Source organism: Thunnus maccoyii, chromosome 2, assembly GCF_910596095.1.
Source record: "Thunnus maccoyii chromosome 2, fThuMac1.1, whole genome shotgun sequence".
NCBI lineage: Eukaryota > Metazoa > Chordata > Actinopteri > Scombriformes > Scombridae > Thunnus > Thunnus maccoyii.
This window is the reverse complement of record NC_056534.1, coordinates 16,086,037-16,107,617: the sequence shown is the minus strand read 5'-3', so window position 1 is coordinate 16,107,617 and position 21,581 is coordinate 16,086,037. Positions and strand designations below refer to the sequence as shown.

The window sequence follows — 21,581 nt, the reverse complement described above, 5'->3', positions numbered from 1 at the left end:
TCAATCAGCACTACAGTAGCTTTCCAAGGGAGGTAGGGCAGGACACAGAAAATGTAGACTCCAGCAAAAAGAGAAACAGAGAGTAAGAGAGACACAATATTCTGTTTTTGTGCAGGCACAAAGCTTGTGAAGGGCAAGAATCAAGTCAGTTTCTTTGCACCTGAAGAGGCGTGCAAAGAATATATTTTGGCATGAAACTGTGCTTATCACAAAATGTGTACAAGTGTACAGAGCAATCTTTGTTCCTTTTATTTAGGAAGATACATTCCATCTCAAAATCATATGAACATACTACATTGACTTTTGTTTCATTCATTTGATATACATTTTTTATCTGGTACACATTTAAATGTGCATAAAATATACAGCAAGGCCACCTTAAATCACTTGTTATACTGTTCTATCTTTGGATATCAGTGCTTTTCTACACACTGGACTGATTAGATTCCAACTTGAAAATTCAAGTATTCAAGTAACAAAGTTTACAACGTGAAATCATATAGAGGTAATTAATGTTCCCTGAGCTCCATCAAAGGTAAAATGCAAATTTCAGTGTAATAGATCCAAGTAGATTCATTTTGAGATTAATCTGAAAATTATGAGAAAATAATTATGTGAAACGCAAGTTGAGGAGTAGACAGGGAGAGTTTAAACTGTCATGGTTAATGTTAAATTGTTGCAGAAAAACAATAGGACCCACTGTATTCATTCTTGTGTTAAGATATAAAAGAATAAAACAATGATCTCTGTTGATATCAACTAATGTTTTATTTCAATAATGTAATCACAGCACTAGTATTTTATTCTTCCATCACATAACAAGCTGATAAGAAAAGGACAACTATCTGTCTGTCTCTGTTAATTAATATTTGACTCAGTGTCTTTATGTTCTATTATGTCTACCACCATTAAGTCACCTGTGTCACTTTCTGATATGTTACCAATTAAAAAAGGGAGAAACTGCAAACAAACAAAAAATAAATAAAAGAAAACAAACTAAATTGAAAAAATCAAACAAATGAAAACTCTAAAAACTCATTTTTATTTGCATTCCAACGTGCAAACAGCAATTATATTTTAAAATCAGCACAGAATAAAATAACATTTCAACTCTCTCCTTTCGTTAACATGAGGCTGAATTTGATCGATCAACTGAGGCCTGGGGCAAATTTTGTGTAAAATATATAACCTCTAAACCTGAAAGTTTATGTTTTTGTAGAATTCATTAAAAAACTCAAATAATAAATCCAAAACCTCCTTTTAAAAATACTGAATTTAGGGTGTGTCACCCACTGACACTAACTTGAAGAGTAAGAGGCAACTGCAATAAACACGCCTACATAAGATAGACTGTACAGTAAAGTACAATGTACAGTAATTACTGAATCAGCACAGATAATGAACAGAATAATAATGAGCTATAGGATCAATGCATGAAAAAAAACCTTTCCCAGTTACCTGTATAAGAATTGCCAAGTTGGCATTTGCAAAAATGTGATTTCCCAAATGATTTTCATGCACATATGAAGTGTTTTCTTGAGGCTCTATTTATATTAAAATGTATATTCTCTTGATACTTGTTTGTATTTGTTTATTTTGGATTCCCTTAGTTAATACCTGCGATTATAGATGTGGTCACTGGGTTAGCATGAAGTTTGTGGCAGGGGCGGGTAGTGGATGAGGGTCCCCACATGAAAACACTACTTCTTCTGCAGATAAATGACAACAGGACATAATAAAAGGCATGTTATATTACTGAGTGAAATGTTTTATACTATATTTTTGTTTTCAAACAGAAAATATTATGAGGGAAAATGAGGTCAAGTAGGAATTGTGGCAATTACTGGGTCATCTCTCACCATCAGTCTCTATTTCTCTCCCTCCAACTGATTCTGTCATAATTATGTTTTTGGAGTTTTGCCCGCCTTTTCATTTTCTATCAGCAGGCTGATCCAGCAACTCTTCATGTCTTGTGATGACCTTAGTTACTTGAAAAACAAATTAAGGGATACATGCGCCAGCTGTTGCAGGCTGTAGCCAGCAACTTAACTTTTGACTAATGTTATGATAATGGACATGCTGATTATTGAATCCATTTTAGCATACAGTACAGTAGTTAGATTTATTACTGACTAGAGCTGCAACTTTCAGTCTCTCTGCTCTGCTCTGCATGCCGTCAGTGGAAGGCCAAAGAGGCCAAAAACAGAAAAAGAAACTTACACTGAATATGTATTTTTCTTACAGATCAACAGCTAAAACAATACCTACAATTGGTATCCAGTAAAAGAGAAGGCTTCCCTGACAATCATCATTCTTTTCGTTCATTTTTTGTTCCTATACTACATAAAGTTCATTGTAAAGGCTTAACTGAAAGTGTCTTCATCAGTGACGTGTAAACAAGGTACTGAAAACAATAAATGAAAACTATAAAACAATGTAAATATTGGTTGTGAAATCATTTTTACTGCTTAGCACACAAACGTTCAGGTTTAAAACAGTTCTCTACAACAGCAGGCGCAGAACAGACAGGCTCACGTACAGATCAAGCTGTATTGGTCACAGCAGTGCAAAACTACAACTACATATACTCAGAGAAGAACTGATTCATTCATTCTTGTGTTGAGACGAGAAAGAATAAAATCAACTTTTTTCACACTTTGCATAAGATCCATGTCTTTGTAAGAAACGCATCAATCTGGCAGCTTTACATCTCGTCTTCTTGTCACTTAAATCATTTAGGCTGTAAAAAATCACAAATCTGCATATGATTATCACATAGAGTAGTTTCTTCCCATTTTAACACCAGCACAAAACAGAGCATGACGTTCTTCCCTCCCTCACCGTTTGTTAATGTGAAACTGAATTTCATCAACAGCTGAGGAGGTCAAACTGCCTGATATTAAATGGCCACACTATTCTCTACCTCCTTTGGATCCATGTATGTGTATGGGACTACAAGATTTTCGTTTCTGGTTTTGATGGCTGCACTTAAAACTTCAAGCTCTCCTTGAAAATCCTTTATCAGCCTGCGGGGAATCTCCTCTCTGAAATGTTCCTCTGGGAAGTGACCAAGATGGACCTGATGAGATCAATGATATGTTAAAAACATATTTTTCAGTAATATTTTAATGTTAATAAAACATACACTATTGGCTCAATGACATATTAACCTATTTTACTCAAGTTGAACATAAAATGTGATTTATGTAATTTGGGCACTTACAAAGTCAGAGGACCGCTTGCTGAGCAGCCACATTATTGCCATTCCCTGAACTGTTGCATCGACGTTGGGTAATGTCTGCAGCATCGTGGCCTCACTTGTTGTCCCTTTTGTGGTTGGTGGAGGACATTGCATGGTGGTGGGAGCGTTGGGCATCCAGCCACCGTAGTCAAACTGCAATGAATAAATTATGGATATGGATCATTTACAGTGTAGCATTACAATTTTTAGTAATATTGAAGCTCTTGACAGTTTAAAGCTAGAGGGCAAAATGTACATTTAAAAACAGAATGTTTTTTATGTTTAAGGTTCAAAGTCCAATGTCATGTTTCTTTGGCCAGAATTCATCCATCTCTCTCCAGTTCAGAGAAAACTACAAAACCTGATCAACACATTGCACTATAATCTAAATTTTGTAATTGATCATGCCAGTGAATTACAATGATTCACCTGTCCACAGTTGACAGCTGAGTGCTGGCCTGAGCAGGTGAAAATCACCATGGTGACAAACCTGACCAACTCATCCACAGTGGAGAAACGTTGAGGGATTCCTGAGAATTAGAAAGAAAAAACTGTGTTAGATGATTCAAGTAAAGTTTGATTTATGTGTGCATTATGATAATATAATGGTATATACATGTGAATATGAAGCAACATATATCATGAAGATGAAGCTTTTCTTTAAAGCCTACCTGTGCCTGCTTGGGAAAGGAATCCATGTTCAAAAATGTCCCGAATCCACGTCTGCAGTTCGGAGTCTTGCTGGACCTCATCATCTTTCTTGTAGTAGTAGCTGAGAATTCCCTGCACAAACCTATGAGAAATGTGTTTTGTATTATATATTCTAGATTATAGATGTTTCATACACACTGTAGTAGAAAAACAGTCTTTTTTGTAGGATCATTTAATGGCCATCCCTTTTGCAGCAGATATCAGAGAATTCTTCATAGGACCTCAGTGCAATATTTGACGCAGTGGACCATACAACTTTAACTGAAAGCTCTAAAAGCTCTAAAATAATGGAGGGATATCCCAAACCCTCTCTGTCTAATACTGTCCCGTACAGATTATAATGCAAATTTATGATCTTCAACAGATACCATCTATCAGGGCTACAGTGCTACTGTACTGTCATCTCTCTCTCTTAACACTTTGTTAATCTAACACCAAAGCCACTTCATATTTCAAGGGAAAATCAACAGTAAATCAAATACAGAAAAAACACTACAGCACTTCTTTTAATGGGTCGAGAAATGTTAAAACTAAGGCAACACATGATCAGTTTTTGATTTGTTTTGTTATACTGAAAAGCATTTCCTATTTACATCAGTCAGGGCAGACTACTGTAAATTTTAGAAACACCTCTCAGTTCAATACAATACAATTCAACTGCACCACAACTCCAAAATTATTATAAAGTTGAATCAACACATCTTTACAACAAGAACTGATGACAAACATTTTACATTTTACACATTTCAACACACACAGAGGATACTGCATTAAGCTGGACTAACCAAAAGAATTGCTGCAAAGAAGCCATTGATAAAGAGCAGAGAAAGGAGTAGAGACATTCCAAGAGCTAAAAGAAGAAGAAGAGGAAATAAACCCACAGAAACTGAGACATTCTAGGAGATGAGAATGAGGTACTTCAATATGACTAATAAATTATGGCCAAAAAATCTGCACACGTCTCAGCTTTTCAGGAAGATTGATGATAAAAATCCTTTACAAGAAAACTGAGTTACATAAAAGAACCAAAATAAACTCTGTTATTTTCCTTTATTAGGACAACTTGTTATACATGTTTACTCATCTAAACATCAAAATATCTTTGCATAGACAACATGTATTGTATCCTCCGTGTTGACTGCCATTCTCTGTAAATTTCTCAACCTAAGGTTACCATATATTGGCTAATACAGCCTCAATGTAAAACATAAATAATGTCAGAGCAGTTAGATACAGCCACTAGTGTTTAATAGTGGCAAAACAAAGCTTAGCTCCACAGAGTGGATATAAATAAAAGACTGGTAACAAAACAGCTATTCAGTCTGAATATCAGGCTAGGATGGCTCATCCAATGGGATGAACTCAGTGGAACAAAATTTCCCTCTAATCCTACATTTGTATTTTCTGGTTACTTTCCTGCGAGGATTGGTGTTCCCTGCTGGAGCAATCTCATTAACTCAGATGTGTAGCCTTTGTGCTGGCCAGCTGATCTGATCCTGTCCTCATCACCATTGCTCCAGTCAAAGAGAGCATGTGATCCATTTGTTTGCTTAGTTTCTGTATGACATTGCTGTAGTAACAGTACTAGTCGAAAGTTTGGGCACACCTTCCCATTCCCTTGAATGAGAAAGTGTGTTCAAACTTTTGACTGGTACTGTATGGTTAAGTGGAAGTGGAAAAGGAAAGCAAATCCTGAACTGAAATCTCTCATGTCATCCCTAATCCTAACCCTCATCTCTGACACACTGTGCAAAACATGTTTTTTTCTTCACTTTAGAGTACTTCATGGTCTCTAAATGCAGTCTCACAAGGTGTAAGTATTTATATAGCATGATAACTACACGCCACTAAATCAACAATTATTTTATACCTGTATCATATAAATAATAAACACAATGCTCTACCTGTGGATGATATCCCACAGCCTGAGTCCATCATCCCTGTAGTAGAAGTTGGGCACAGCCTCCATCCCACGCTCAGCAATGTCGTCTGGTATACAGAGGGAGCTGTAGGTCACTGAGGACAGTGACTTCTTCAGGATTGTGATCATTCCCTCTCCACCAGAAGATGCAAACTGAGGAACAGTTGAAAATGTAAGTAATATAGTTAGAGACAAATACTGTACATGATATTGAATAAAACATTGTTTAGGTAATGGTTTACTTTGCATGTTGGTCTTCGCTTACGTTTGTGAAAAATCCGTTCTCAGATATAAGGAGAAGTCGAGCCAAGAGGTTGATCTGCAGAGTGTAACGAGTGTGAGGGATGAGGAGCTGAGGGAAAGATGGAACTATGTTAGCAACAGTATTGCCTTACAACAAAGTCAGAAATCTTGCAATGCCAATATACACTAAAATATTATGGTTCATACAGGATACCAAAATCAGCAAGTTGGAAAAATATAAAAGAAATACAGTAAGTCCAGTATTCTCCCATTCTGTTACCTTGTACAGAGGATGCACCATGGGCACGTTGCGCAGGAGTGACACTGCAAAAACTTCAGCCAGCAGGTGAGTGCGCAGCAGGTGAGTGTTGAGTTGATGATAATTGAAATCTGCGCTTCTCACAAAAATCTTTGCCGTCAACCAGTCATACTCAGAGTCAGAAGGATAAAAGATGGGATTGTCATCTGCTGGAGTCTGTTTCAGCTACAGAAGAAGAAAGATGATTCATTCAATGAATAAAGACATTATGCAATCCATGACCAGTACTTAGAAATTTTTAGGAATTGTTTTTCTAGGATTTCTTCTTGTTTTTCTTGATCCAAATTGAAGGTCAAAGGATGTTGAGGATGTTGTACAGATTGTAAAGGCCTTTGAGGCAAATCTGTGATTTGTGTCTATGTAAAGAAAACAGAATACACTTGTGTGTTTGGGTCAGACACAACTGCTAGTCTGTCAGCCTTTCCCAGCAGAAGGAATTCCTTGAGTTTAGAGAAAATGACCAACTCATGTCATAGCTGCCATCTACTTCATTCAGCCATGTCAGCTTCTACTTGCGAAGAACCCAATATCAGTCTCAAAGACACTTTTTCCAAGGTGGATGTTTCTTGTCACAGCAGATGGAACCTACACCTTACATTTGAATGAGGGCCACCTTAATCAATATTCTTATTTACAGCTAAAAGATTAGCTATATTTTTGTGCTAATCTTACCTGAATAGCTATCGGCACCAGACTATCTTCAGGTGTACTGTAGAGCAGGACGAGGGGAGCCATCAAGTACTGCTTCTTCCCATTGATGGTGTTTGGTTTCACTCCGTCCAAACGCTTGTAGTCACACAGGAATATGTTGCCTTTCTGTTTTAAATTTTAGTGAGGATGACAAATGACTCAAATGTGGATATTACATACAAAGTGAATATGTTTGTGTCCAAAGTTTAGACACACCTTCCCATTCACTTGACTGGTACTGTCAATCAGATGAGATATTCTATATTCTGGTAATCAAGTCAAAGTTCCAAGTTTAACATATCATGTTTCTGATATTAAGATCAAGTAGAGACAGTTTACTTATTCCAGGAGAATGAGAAAAAAAAATCACCTTCATTTCATCTTGCAAGCCATGTGGACCACGGAGGTGATTATTGATACGGATATGATCGACAGGGAAGTTGTTAGGCAGAGCTGTACAACGTTGGATCAAGATGGGGTTGACACCATTTAGAAACTGGTAGCCAAAAAAAGCATCATCCTTCCAATGTTGCTGGACATACTCTGGAAAGAGAGCAGAGATTAACTTCATATTGGTTATTGGATGCTGTTTCTAGTTTGTTGTTCATAGTTTAAATTGCAAAATCCAAAAATTAGAAGGAAACTTGTTTGATACATACATACTTCCTTCTTTGTCACATTTTATAAAAAAAATTAACACCTGGCACAACATAAATGGACTCCAGAATAGAAACAATCATAATATTTAATGTAGCACAATATATTTAAGTGTTCTGTTATACCATGATAGTGCAGTACCTGATAAGTCAGTCTTTCTGCAGCAGAACACTCGGTTAATAGCATAAATGTCAGTCCAGTTCTCCTTGCAATCATCCAGTCCCTTCAGTTTCAGCTCACGCATCCTAGAAAATAAAAACAAACGCTGTCTGTCACAAGAAAAATGGCTTTAGCTTCCTATTTAACAGACAGATACGAGAATGGCATCTACTGAATGTTTTAATTTTCTGCAATTCAGCACATAAGCATATTTCTTAAAATGCCAAATTATTTCTTTAAATCACTTTGAGTGTTAGGCAGGTAGGTTAAACAAAAATATATATATATATATGTATCTTTCACAATTTGTGGACCTCACCCTTCGGATGCAGTGTAAGAAAACTCTGCTTTCTTGGTGAAGGAGAAGCGGACCTCATCAGGCAGAGAATGAGGGTGTGATGCCTTCATTGTGTGGGGTACTCCCCCTACATATGCATCCCAGCTGGGGAAAAACAGAGAAGAGCAGAGTGTTGAAGAGATTTGGACAGTCTAGGATCCAGTGCATCTAGAGTTTAAATTTAGAGAATGCAAGCATAATAAAACTCAAGTATTTGTATGATGGTTAATTTGTCATTATATGTCATGAATATACCAAAACCAAAGGTGTATGAGGTTTGGATGCATTTTAGTTTGGGGCTTGCATTATGCTACAATACATGCATATTGAGCTCTCACCGATAGTCTTCCTCTCGCTGCTTCAGCTCCTGCTGCCGACTGTTCCTGCCAAGATGATGGTTTTCTTCAAAGACTCTCAGAGCTTTAAATTAAAAAAAAAAAAGTACAAGGTTTAAAACTGTTTACATATACAGTATATTGGCATGAATTTGCTCCAGCCTTCTTATAGTCTAGCTTGCAGAGCCTGTCTTCCTTTCTTTCATCTCTTCTGTGGTCAGTGAAGGTGTACAGTATGTCAGACAAGCAAGTTTCCACAAACCTGTTGCCTCTCTAAACCGGTGAACCTTGCTGTCAATGATCCAGCGGTAGATGGGAAACTTGTAGTTGTCTCCCTCCGGGGATTTCACCTCCACCTTGGAGGCGAACCAACTATCTTCTAGGAATGGTGGGAGATGCTGCTTGTCTACTTCTATCAGCACTAGCTTTCCAATGGAGTTAGGGCAGCACACAGAAAAAGAAGATACCTGGAGTAATAACAGAAATGGTTTGAAAAGAAAAAAAATACAACAGATGAAGCATATTTAATAACACATAATTGAACTGTAACATCTCAATAATTAGCATACAATTACTCCATGTATAATGACAGACAAACAGCCCAGTCGCCAGAAGTAAATGTTGGCATCGTACGTTTCTGCAAACCACGGATATGTTAAATCTATACGTTTCAATACGTTTAATACGTGGCACCGGGAAAGTGACGTATTTCAGATGGCATCTGTATGAGCTGACTTTCTTACTAGGAGAGGGAGGGGTTTAGTGGACTAGAAACTTGAGAAATTTGGAAAGCATCAAACAGCAGAGGCGACGGTTCGAGACCACCTCGGAACCACCGGTCGCTTCCCGTTTCAACCGATAAAGCCGGGTGTTTTTATAGCGAGACGTCGGGACATTTGCAGTCGTTTTTCTGGCGAAAAAATCGTTTGTTTTAACCCAAACCATGATCTGTGCCTAAACCTAACCAGACATTAACCACAGCGTTGTTACACCATAAAACATACTTATTCAACTGATAATGGCCATTTAATGCGGTGTTAAATGACGAAAAAGCTTAAAATGTTATCAACATTCAAACGTATGGGAAAAATCAAAACTCCCTGCAGAAAACAGGTTGTAGAGTTGTAGCTGAGTTGATTTATATCAGCTTCTCTAAACCGGCATTTAATGCAGGACTACTTTAACACTACACTTCTCAAATAGGCTATATCTATAATCTCATATAGGCAAAGTTAAGGCCGCGTGCTATAGCCCACATGTTAACATAGAAGGAGACAGTCCAGACTTACTGCTCCTTTGAAGAAGGATGCACAACCTTTATCGTCCACCAGCAATGTGCGCTCGCTCTCCCCATCTGTGCCCACCAGCTTCAGAAAGACGTTGTTAAAAGTGGTGGCAGTGGCCATGTCGGCAGTGAAGACGGTCACTTCATATCGCACCATTTTCACTCTGGAAAGCAGAAGAATCCTGGTGGGGAGGAGAAATGTGTCTATGACATATTATAGTCCAGTCGTTTCTAATCGAAATCACTCCAAAAAGCATCTCTCTTACCTCAGTTAATGAGATCAAGATGTTCCTTTGCTGAGCTAAGCTCTTTTGAACCCATCACTAATGATTTCTCTTTTTATACTCTTTTTATACATGACATTGTGGGAGTGTTCAGTCAGTAAAAACAGTCAGTTTTGATGGTGAAATATTGCATGTATGAACAAATACTGCACCCGTAAAAAAAAAAAAAACCCCACACAAAAAAAACCTAAAAAAAACAAAAACGACAAAAAAAAACAGAGATGATGCAAACCCTGGCATCAGAAAGGCAGCAGAAGTCTATTTGAGCAAGATAAACCAGTTACTGTTGCAGGTGGGTCCATTTAAAAATATTAGTTTTGATTAAATGCCAAAACAAACACTTTCAACTAGAAATTAATCCAGATTTTTTTTTTAATAGAAACAACATGATAGAATTTCTAACATGACAAGTATGTAGAATATAGAGACAATTCAGTGGCATGTAAAAAGGATAAATGCAAATACTAGTAATTAAATCATCAAATGCATAAACCACTTTGTCATTTTTATTCTTTCTCACAAAAACATACAGTACAGTTCCCTAGATCAATGGGCTCAGAACAGACAGGCTGACATACATACATCAAGCTATTTGTATTGGTCAAAGGCAGCTCAGTTTATCAGTACAAGGCTACTATAGCACATAGCAGTTTAAAAAAAAAAAAAAAATCAGTTATTCTTGTTGTGAGACATAAAATGCATTAAGAATTGCTCTATATTTGAGCAAAAAACTGGGTTAAGAAGAGTATTATTTCAAAGCAGTTTTTTTCACCACAGTTTAATTAAGATTTGTGAAAAAAAATAAATAAAAACAATAAAATGTTGGCAATTTTTCCACTCAAAAAAAAAAAAAAAAAATCTTTTCCACTCCTCTTAATGTGAAGCTGAATTTGACCAACATCTGGGGTACGAGGTCAGATCTGAGGGGAAGGGACCGTCAGGAGTCCAGTGGGTTTCAGCTTGTTGATCCCTCCATCCAGGATGCAAACCCGTGGGAAGTTCACCTTGACCAGGTGTGCTGCAAACTGGGAATAAATGGGGAAAAAAGACAGAGAGTGATTTTCCTGGTTTCACAGTCACAAAGAAGTGCTGGTCTCACATAACTTCAACCTTGTTATCATTTGTTTCCTTTGGGAAGACACTCCTGCAGTTGCTAGAAAGGGGAAATCACATTTTTACAACAGACCTTCCACAATTGTGAAACACGTTGAAGTAATATGTGCAATGCATTGCCTGATGTTTAAAGTATGTCCGTTTCAGAATAAACACAAAATAAAAACTGATTGTGACTGAGGCAGTGAAGTGAAAATTAAATATTATTTTGTATAACAGACTAATAATTTGTCAGGACTGAACCTGCCTCCAGCTAATGCAGAGACTGGCTTTCTCACATGTCATACTGTAAACTAGGACATGTGCACTCACTAATAAAAAAATATAATTAATAAAAAAAAAGTTAGTTAGTGCTACCTAATAATTATGTGGTGAACATGCTTTTTTTTTAATATTTTGTCCTTAGATAATTAGATTCACCTTCCAATTCAATGCACTGAATCCAATAACACCACTAACTACAGATTTAAAAGTTACCATAAAGTTACTTGAACACCTTTCTGACACAGTCTTAAAACAAATTAGAACATAAGACGGAGACATTATAAAATAAGAAGGTACCAAAAAGGTGTTCTTCCTGAGTTTTATTCCTTTTTTCCTGTTAAAGGTATTTTGATATACATAAAGTAAGTATAAATTATTATATTTATATAGCACTTTTTTTAACGCAGGTTACAAAGTGCTTTACATTGACATTGGCACACAAAGAAAAGAGGACACTAAAACCATAAAAGACACATTCAAGAACACATACAGACATCACACACATACGATCACAGCAAGCATACAGTCATAACCCAGAGCACCCACTTGAATTTATTGAATGTTATGGGAAAGCCATTCTAAAAAAGTAGGTTTTCAAGTGTTTTTTTAAATATTCAACAGACTCAGCTGATCTGATGGAAGTGGGAAGATTGTTCCAAAGTCTGGGAGCCAGGGCAGCAAAAGCACAGTCACCTTTGGTTTTTAGTTTGGCACGTGGTACGGCCAACAGGTTTTGGTTGGAAAACCTAAGTGACTAAATGTAGGCAGGAGCTAAACCGTGTAAGGCTTTATAAGTGATTAAAGAATCTTGAATTCAATCCTAAGCTTCACTTGCAGCCAATGCAGTGAGACTAAAACAGGAGTGATGTGAGATCTACGGCCAGTCCTTGTTAATAGCCTAGCTGCTGCATTTTGTACAAGCTGAAGAAGTGACCGGGCAGCTTGGCTAAGGCAAGTGAAAAGGGAATTGCAGTAATCAAGGCGGAAAAAATGAAGGCATGGATGATATGTTGTAAGTCAGAGGCTGACAATAATGGTCTGATTTTTGCAATGTTCCTGAGTTGAAAAAAGCAGGATTGAACCAATTTATTGACATGGAATTCAAATTTCAATTTGGGGTCAAACATAACGCCAAGATTCCTGGCGTTCGTTTTGGCATACGGGGCAAGTGGGCCAATATGCTGAATAATACCTTAAGCAATATTTTTAGGGCCAAAAATGAGAAGCTCAGTTTTGTAAGAATTTAGTTGAAGAAAGTTGACAGACATCCAGTCCTTTATCACAGCTAAACAGCTGTGGAGAGTGTTTAGGTTGCTAAAATCATCTGGTTTTACTGAAAAATATAGCTGAGTGTTGTCCGCATAGCAATGATAGGATATACAATCAAAGCGACTGATTATCTGGCCCAAGGGAAGCATATACAAAGAGAAAAGAACAGAGCCAAGGATTGACCCCTGGGGCACCCCATATAGCAGCGGAGTGGATGAGGACACATAGTTACCCATGGAGACAGAGAAACTTCTATTTGACAAATATGACATAAACCATTCAAGGGCTTTCCCAGAGATACCAACACATGTATTTAGTCGATTAATGAGGATGGAGTGATCAATGGTGTCAAAGGCAGCGCTCAAGTCAAGTAAGACCAAGATGGAGAGTTCCCCCTTATCAGCCTGCACAAGGATGTCATTCATGACTCATAACAGAGCAGTTTCAGTACTGTGGTTTTGACGAAAACCAGATTGAAATTTATTGAAGATATTATTCCCTTCAACAACTTGAAGAAGCTGCTCAACAAGTTTTTCCAGTATTTTGGAAATGAAAGGTAATTTTGAGATGGGTCTGAAATTGTTCAAAATGGCTGGATCAAGGCCAGGTTTTTTTAGAGAGGCTGGACATTGGCTGTCTTAAACTGATCAGGGACATAACCAGAGGTGAGGTACATGTTTATAATAGTGAGCACAGCAGGGCCAATGACAGGAAGGACCTCTGAAACAAATTTGGGGGGTATGAGAAATTGTCCCTATAAGGTTTTGCATGATAATGGGGGCAAAATGGGTTAGTAAATTTGAAACACTACTAGGTGGATCAAAAACGGTGAATGGGAGCACAATGTTGGATCTAATTCTATTGATCTTGTTGTCAAAAATGATAAATGCAATTCACAGTCTTCAGTTGAGGTGGCAGAGATAGCAGGGGCAGGTTGTACAAGCTGATTGATTGTGCTAAACAGAGCTCGGGGATTGTGTTTATTAGCAGTAATTAAGTCTGAGAAATAAACTGTTCTTGCATCCTTGATTTTTTGATTGAGTTAAGTTCAAAGTTCTTTCATGTATTGAAAGTGAACACTGAGTTTTGTCTTTTTCCATCTGCGCTCAGCCCTCCTGCATTCCTGCTTACAGCTAGGGATAGCATCATTTGTCCATGGTGATGATTTAGTAGCTGCTACTGACCTGGTTGTAATAGTGCAATGGCATCTAACGCGAAGGAACACAGATTATTGAAATTATTGACCAAATCATTAATGTTAGAGGGTGTAATGTATGTGACAAACTGGCTCCATGGCGCCCCCTACGAAATTTCAATGCATCAGCCCCAGCAGCAGGTAGAATAGTGGACTGAGGAAGTGACGTTAATCTCCTCTTACACTGTCTGAAAATAGCCCGGGTCTGGACACATCTACATGCCTGTGACAGAATCCTTTCGACTGCGCCCGACTCAACGTACGCAAGGGTGTGAGGGCCCAATCATTGCTGCTTGCAGCTTTAATTGATATTGTTTTTGCTATGTTTAGCACCAATTTGTTTTCTTTTACCCATTTGCAAACCTTTTCCAAATCTCCATTAATCAAATTGGACAAACAGTCGGTTGTTTTTGCTGCACAGTACAAAGTAGAGTCATCAGCATACATAACAACAGTTGTTTTTTCCAGTGTACAAGGTAATTCATTGTGAGTGCACCTTTTTCTTGTCAGGAAGTCCTCCACTTTCACTTTTCTGGATGCTTCATCAGCTCTCTCTGTAGCATCCTATCAACTTGCACAGCAAGGACAGTGGCTGTGAGTTCTATCCAATAGTGGTTTGTTTTAGTGGTGGAACTCTGGCTTATCTGAACAGGAATGCAATATGAAGCCTTTTGTCACTGTTCTTCTCCAGCCTCAGAAAAGACACAGTACCATATCCCTCCTGACTGGCATCTGACTGGCATCAGAAAAGTGGCGCAACTGTGCACTGATGGGTTTTCCAAAATCTTTGAGTTTGAAGCAACAATCCACTTTAAACTCTGCTATCTTTTCAAGATCCTATAGCCATTTGAACCACTGTTGAGAGAAGGGCTGTGGAATTTTTTCATCCCATCCACAACTCCTCTTGCACAACTCCTGTAATAACAGACTAATAATTATACAATAATCATATATAATAATTAACTTGGCTGGTAGAGTAAAAGGGACAAGAAATCCCAGAGGATCATACAGGGAACTGACCATTGACAGGATTCCCCTTCTTGTCTGTGGTCATTCCTGCGCTTTAGTTCTGAACTTGAACTTTATATCCATGTACCACTGGAGTCCAAGTGTTCTCTCTAGTGGAAGGCTGCCTTTATCCAAATCAAGCTCCTTCATTTCTTCTGCTCTGCTTTCCTATGGAATTGATGTCAAAACTGTGTCTGCAGTCTTTTTGAGACTTGTGACTGAAAATATTAATTGATATAAAAAACCATCCATGAGAATTGAATTTTAATAAAAATATCACTGCATAATTTGGTGAAAACTGTGTTCTGCTTTCTGTATTGTAAAACACTCAATGAGTTGTGAGAATGGTATGATGTTTGAGTAATTTCACATGGACAACCCCATCCCCACCCAAATTCGAAATTTCACATGTCTAATTTGGGTGGGGATCAGGATAATTCAAAACAATCACTGCTTCAGATATTTAAGCAACAGCATGATCTCATTAAACACCAGTGTCAGTGAGATCTAGTGGATGATCAAAGGCGTTTTAGAGGAGACAATCTGACCCTGAGATCTGACCCAGATGTCACATTCCATGAAAAAACTCTGAAAAGAGGAATAAAGAGCCAACTTCCTTTGATTTTAAATGGTTTGAAACAGAATACTTGTGTTGTTATCTGTTAAGATTCTTGATGTGTTGCACAGCAGCAAAATTAGTGCACACATTAGTGCTCATATAGTACATTTCATAAATGTTAGAACATTCTTGGTACAGCAGCCAGCATCCAATGTGTACCAAACCATTTGTTGTTCATGTTCATTCTAATAAGTCTTCCTTCAGCAAATTTGGAAGAAAATCTTAAATGGATCAATGGTCTCATAAGACTGTCCTGATTGTGGCGTCAGGGAATCACCAAAGTCATTAGGATTTATCCTCTGAGGACCATGAGTGTATGTACACTGTTTCATTTTAATCCATATAATGGTTGTTGAGATATTTTAGTTTAGATTGCCATCCCTAATACAACAGCTCAGAAATTGCTTCACTTTTTGATTCTAATGACAAATAAGTTGCTAATCAAATTCTGCTAATCTTTGCAGTTTCCTTGGAAATAAAGACTAGGAATCTGATATATTTCAATTTCATACAATTTAAGGCTAAACAAAACACTAAGGACTAATTCACATCATGCAATAATCAAAAATCTTTGACTGTGTATAAATAGAAACACCTGTCTCGTACACTGGCGCTTGAAAGTTTGGAAACCATTTAGAATTTTCTCTATTCCTGCATAAATATGACCTTAAACATGATCAGATTTGCATGCGAGTCCTAAAACTAGATAAAGAGACATCAATTAAACAAATGAGACAAAAACCTTACACTTGTTTATTTACTGAGGAAAATGATCCAATGTTACATATTTGTGCGTGGCAAAAGTATGTGAACCTCTAGGATTATCAATTCATTTGAAGGGGAAATTAGAGTTGGATGTTTCAATCAATGGGATGACAATCAAGTGTGAGTCTGGGAGGCCCTGCCTTATTTAAAGAAGAGAAATCTGCGTCTTCACTATCAAAGTCTGAGCTTCATAACACAGGTTTGTGGAGGCGTGTCATGATTCGAACAAAGGAGATTTCTGAGGACTTAAAAGAAGAGTTGTTGATGCTTAGCAGGCTGGAAAGGGTTACAAAACCATTTCTAAAGAGTTTGGACTCCACCAGTCAACTGTCAGGCAGATCATGTACAAATGGAAGACATCCAACACCATTGTTATCCTCACCAGGAGTGGTTTTACACAAGTCCTAAAACTTGATAAAGGGATCCCAAATAAACAAATGAGACAAAAACATTAAAGTTATTCATTTATTCATTGAGGAAATTTATCCAATCTTACATATTTGTGTGAGGCAAAAGTATGTGAACCAATGCTTTCAGTAGCTGGTGTGACATTGCAGAAATTACTTCAACAAAACATTTCCAGTAACTGTTTATCAGCTCTGCACATTGGCTTGGAGGAATTTTAGCTCATTCCTCCTTACAGAACAGTCTCAACTCGGGGATGATGGTGGGCTTCTTTGCATGAACTGCCCACTTCAGGTCCTTCCACAGCATTTCTACAAGATCACGATTAATTTTTACAAGATTAAGATTTTGACTCCATTCCAAGCCATTCCAAATCATTACATTTCTTTTGCTTTAACCATTCTTTGGTAGAATGACATGTGTTTAGTGTCACTGTCTTACTGCATGACCCACTTTCTGTTGAACTTCAGTTCACAGATGGATACCTTGACATTTTCCTATAGAATCTGCTGCTACAACTCAGAACTCATAGTTCTATCAATGATTGCAAGCTGTCCTGGTCCAGAGGCAGCAAAACAGGCCCAAACTATGATACTGCCAGCACTATGTTTCACAGATTGGATAAGGTTCTTATGTTGGAATGCAGCGTTAACTCATCATCAAACATAATGCTTCTCATTCAAGCTGAAAAGTTCAATTTTGGTCTCATCCATCCACAGAACATTGTTCCAGTCGCCTTCTGGCTTATCCACGTGGTCTTGAGCAAACCATAGACAGCAGAAGTGTTCTTTTTGGAGAGTAGTGGCTTTCTCCTTGCAACTCTGCCATGCACACCACTGATGTTCAATGTACTCCTGATGGTGAACTTAATAACATTGACTGTAGCCACTGCAAGAGAGGCTGTTTTCTAGACATTACTCTGGGGTCCCTTGTGGCCTCCCGGACTATTACATGCCTGCTCTTGGTGTGATCTTTGTTGTTCAACCACTCCTGGTGAGGATAACAATGGTGTTGGATGTCTTCCATTTGTACATGATCTGCCTGACAGTTGACTGGTGGAGTCCAAACTCTTTAGAAATGGTTTTGTAACCCTTTCCAGCCTGCTAAGCATCAACAACTCTTCTTTTAAGTCCTCAGAAATCTCCTTTGTTCGAATCATGACACGCCTCCACAAACCTGTGTTATGAAGCTCAGACTTTGATAGTGAAGACGCAGATTTCTCTTCTTTAAATAAGGCAGGGCCTCCCAGACACTTGATTGTCATCCCATTGATTGAAACATCCAACTCTAATTTCCCCTTCAAATGAATTGATAATCCTAGAGGTTCACATACTTTTGCCACGTGCAAATATGTAACATTAGATCATTTTCCTCAATAAATAAACAAGTGTAAGGTTTTTGTCTCATTTGTTTAATTGATGTCTCTTTATCTAGTTTTAGGACTCGCATGCAAATCTGATCATGTTTTAGGTCATATATATGCAGAAATAGAGCAAATTCTAAAGGGTTCACAAACTTTCAAGTAGCACTGTATATCTTCCTGACATATTGTTCACAGGTGTGTGTGTGTGTGTGTGACTGCTTTCTCACCATAGCAGCACTCTTCATGGCATGGCTGATGACAACAATGACACGTCCTCTGAAGTTCTGGAGGATTCCTGTTGCAGGACACTGCACCAGATCCCCGTCAGAGCTGAAAGCTGTACTGAAGGGAATGTTGATGCTGCCAGAAATATGGCCTCTGCCGAAGCTGAAGGCAGCGGGGTTAAGGAGCACAGCTTTGAACAGGTATGGTGCCTGCCTGAAACCAAAGCCAAAGAATGAGGCGATCTTTGTTTTTTTCATACAGTTAAGCATTAAATTTAATGGGAGCTATAATATCCACAGAAGACCTGGATATACAGTAACAGGCAGTAGGAGACAATATCAAGTCATTGATATCAAATCATTAGATCTAAGCGAGGGATTTGCTGGAGAAACAGTGAGTAAATATCAACACAGGGACAGTGAACAACCCCCAAGTGGTAAATAAGTGAATAATAACTCTTGAGAAAAGGAGATTGTCCTATTTCTGAAAGTGTAGCTATTTACATTATTGCTACATATTTTAAGCTAAGTGGTGCTCAACTTCTTTCTTGGTCAAATAACTATGTTCACTGAATCATACCTGCTGCCACAAGGACATTTAGAGGTGTTAAATAATAATCCCAATGTGGTACAGTTACACTTGGAATTACAAGAGGCACATGCCAGTTGTTTTACTGCAGAGGATATCAACACAGTAACTAAACAGCAAAATCTAGATTGTCCTGATTTACCCTACAGAGGTCTTAATTTAATCCACTTTTTGTGACCACGGACACCCACAACAGAGCTTTGCCTAAGATCCCAATAAAGGTGAACAAGGGTTGCCAAATCCTGTGAAAGTGGACAAATCCTCTTTGTCCATGTACGTTAGCCTGGGGAGCCTGTCTATCAGGAGGCTCTAGTATAGGAATTTGGCTAGAGGAACTGCCATTTCAAAATCCTTACTATCCACTAATCCTTATGGATTAATGGCTCTTTAACCTCCTCAGACAATTACCATTCCACTGATGAGCTGAAGGGTGAGGCTCACTTCTTCTGGTGCTTTCAAATTCTTATAGGCATGACTTTTTGGGACGCTATACTCCTTCTAATAAATAAAAACTGCCCATCTGCACAAGAAAATTAATTTCTTGTATTTTATTTTAATTTTATGTAGACCTTCAGAAAAGATGGATAAAGAGGCTTTTGAATGTGACAAGCAATAGACATTTTCATATTAATCTAAGGGACTCACAAGGAAATTGTTTGTACTGGAGACCTACATGACATATTGTCGCTGTCATGTGATGAATCTCCAAAATTTCAGCTTTTCATGAGCTAGGAAAAACAGCCTTGCTTTCAGATTTGTGACAATGTTTTTTCAACTACCTCAACAGGCTTTTTAAGTGTTTATTTGGCTTAAAAATCTGGAGAATTCTCTCAAACCATGAAGGAACACCTTCAGAGTTAATCCTTCAGTTTGTCTGAAAAAACTTCATTATCGGCACTTTTGGAGATACATGGTTTTCTTTGGACAGGAAATACACACACATACGGAACACCCAGTGATAGTCAGCTATTGTAAAGAGCTTTACAATACACAGCTGTTTATCCAAAAGAATGTCAGCTATATTCTTCATTAAAATGTACTGGTCATGATTATCAGCTGACAGGTACACAAATGACCAGACTAATGAATTCTCTCATGAAGAAAAAGTCAAGTATATCACAAAAGAAATAAAACTGTGATGCAGCAAAAAGGCCAGAAGAATGCATTTTGCTCAGGTTCACAGGCTAATCCCCACTGCTTTATGTCCCCTTCTCTGAGACTGCGGGATGTGGTGGAGCAGCCTGGGTGGATATGAAGGGCTCACTGAATGTTGTAGAATCTGGCAGCACATAACTGCAGCAGATCATCCCTCCTCAATCTTTCCCTACTTGCCTTTGATGGGAACCAAGCTGTTTTACGCTCCGTGCCTGTGGTTCAATTTCAAAACTCTGTAAAGCACTGGCACCAGGTCAAGAGGTAAGCAAGAGATCAGAGGTACTGTGGGATAAAGAGAGTGGTTTCCAAATGCATGTATGCAGCTGTGTGAAAATTGTGTGTTTGTGTCATGAACTTTGTAACTTTGTACAAATCATTAATGAGTAAATTAAAACATAAATATTTGTCAGCAACTAAAAGAGAACAAAGTTTCACACATCAGACCTGCATAGACATGGCACAGGCATGATATATTTATGCCAAGCAGGTACAGACACCATATAAAAACAACCTATATAAATTCAGAGATGCATAAATCACAACTTTTACAGAAACCTGGCATATGCTCAATGACTTGGACTCTTAACATTACAAGAACCAGTTTTGCTACACCTGTATGACTAAACATGGACACACTTATTAGAGGGGAAATTTATCTGTATGTCAGCGAGGTTTGTCAAAGAGGTTGTATGCACAGTGGACACTGAGTTACTATTGGTGTCTAGGCACCTAGATTTGTAGATTTGTTATTCTTCCTTACCTTCACCCCAAGGCCGCCCTAATCCACTGACTTTGTTTCATATTTAGTGACATCAATAATTAAAATAAAAAATATCTGTTTTATCTTCTGACCTACTACAGTACAAGTCAAAAGTTTGGACAAACCTTTGCATTCTCTTGAATGAGTAAGTGTGTCCTAAATTTTTGAATGGTACTGTAGGTCTACGTATCAACTCTATAACACTCTGGGGGGTGTGTTGCACCCGAAACACATAGACCGCATAAATGGTTTGAACAAGGACAAGGCAATGGCTAAAAAAGAGGGTGAGGTGTAAAATTAATAAGTACAAAGTGACAACATTTTGTGAGGAGCCTATTTATTATTCCTATGACGCAGGGCAAATTATTTGACGAGCTAAAAGACCTTAGGTCAGGGACATTAACTTCCCTGGTGATGAGATAATTTGAGCGAGTGGTTAAAGAACACTAAGCATGGGTTAGGGTTTCCTTGACCCACTTCAGTTACTTTATGAGGTAAATGAGGGGGTTGAAGATGGTATTGTAACTTGATTTATTTCTATAAGAATCCTAAAGGCATAAAAACTGATGTAGGTCTGTTATTTGAGAGTTTTTTCCATCCCAACCAAACATGCTAGCCAGTAAATTCCCAGTAACCTTTATTAAAGTTGATAGGATTAGTTAACATTTCT

General features: G+C 38.0%; 2 protein-coding genes across 3 annotated transcripts in view; both read right to left on the bottom strand.

Moving 5' to 3' along the window:
- Nucleotides 1–2,441: 2,441 nt before the first annotated feature.
- Nucleotides 2,442–10,285, bottom strand: LOC121885672 (polyunsaturated fatty acid lipoxygenase ALOX15B-like). Its single transcript, XM_042395359.1, has 15 exons — nt 10,165–10,285; nt 9,903–10,080; nt 8,876–9,080; nt 8,617–8,698; nt 8,261–8,383; nt 7,924–8,027; nt 7,496–7,668; nt 7,108–7,251; nt 6,397–6,600; nt 6,139–6,225; nt 5,857–6,026; nt 3,913–4,034; nt 3,671–3,771; nt 3,224–3,394; nt 2,442–3,079 (listed from the first exon to the last, which is right to left on the bottom strand). The coding sequence occupies exons 2-15, from the start codon at nt 10,053–10,055 to the stop codon at nt 2,900–2,902; spliced, it is 2,019 nt and encodes a 672-aa protein (XP_042251293.1). The 5' UTR covers nt 10,056–10,080; nt 10,165–10,285; the 3' UTR covers nt 2,442–2,899.
- A 385-nt stretch (nt 10,286–10,670) lies between these two features.
- tbck (TBC1 domain containing kinase) overlaps nt 10,671–21,581 on the bottom strand; it is a 50,456-nt gene continuing 39,545 nt past the window's right edge. For both annotated transcript variants that reach the window (XM_042395308.1, XM_042395301.1), the window contains exons 25-26: nt 18,411–18,570; nt 10,671–11,207 (exon numbers count right to left, since the gene is read on the bottom strand). In XM_042395308.1, the coding sequence (XP_042251242.1) occupies nt 11,097–11,207; nt 18,411–18,570 (271 nt within the window). In that variant the 3' untranslated portion in view covers nt 10,671–11,096. The remainder of the gene's footprint in view (nt 11,208–18,410; nt 18,571–21,581) is intronic.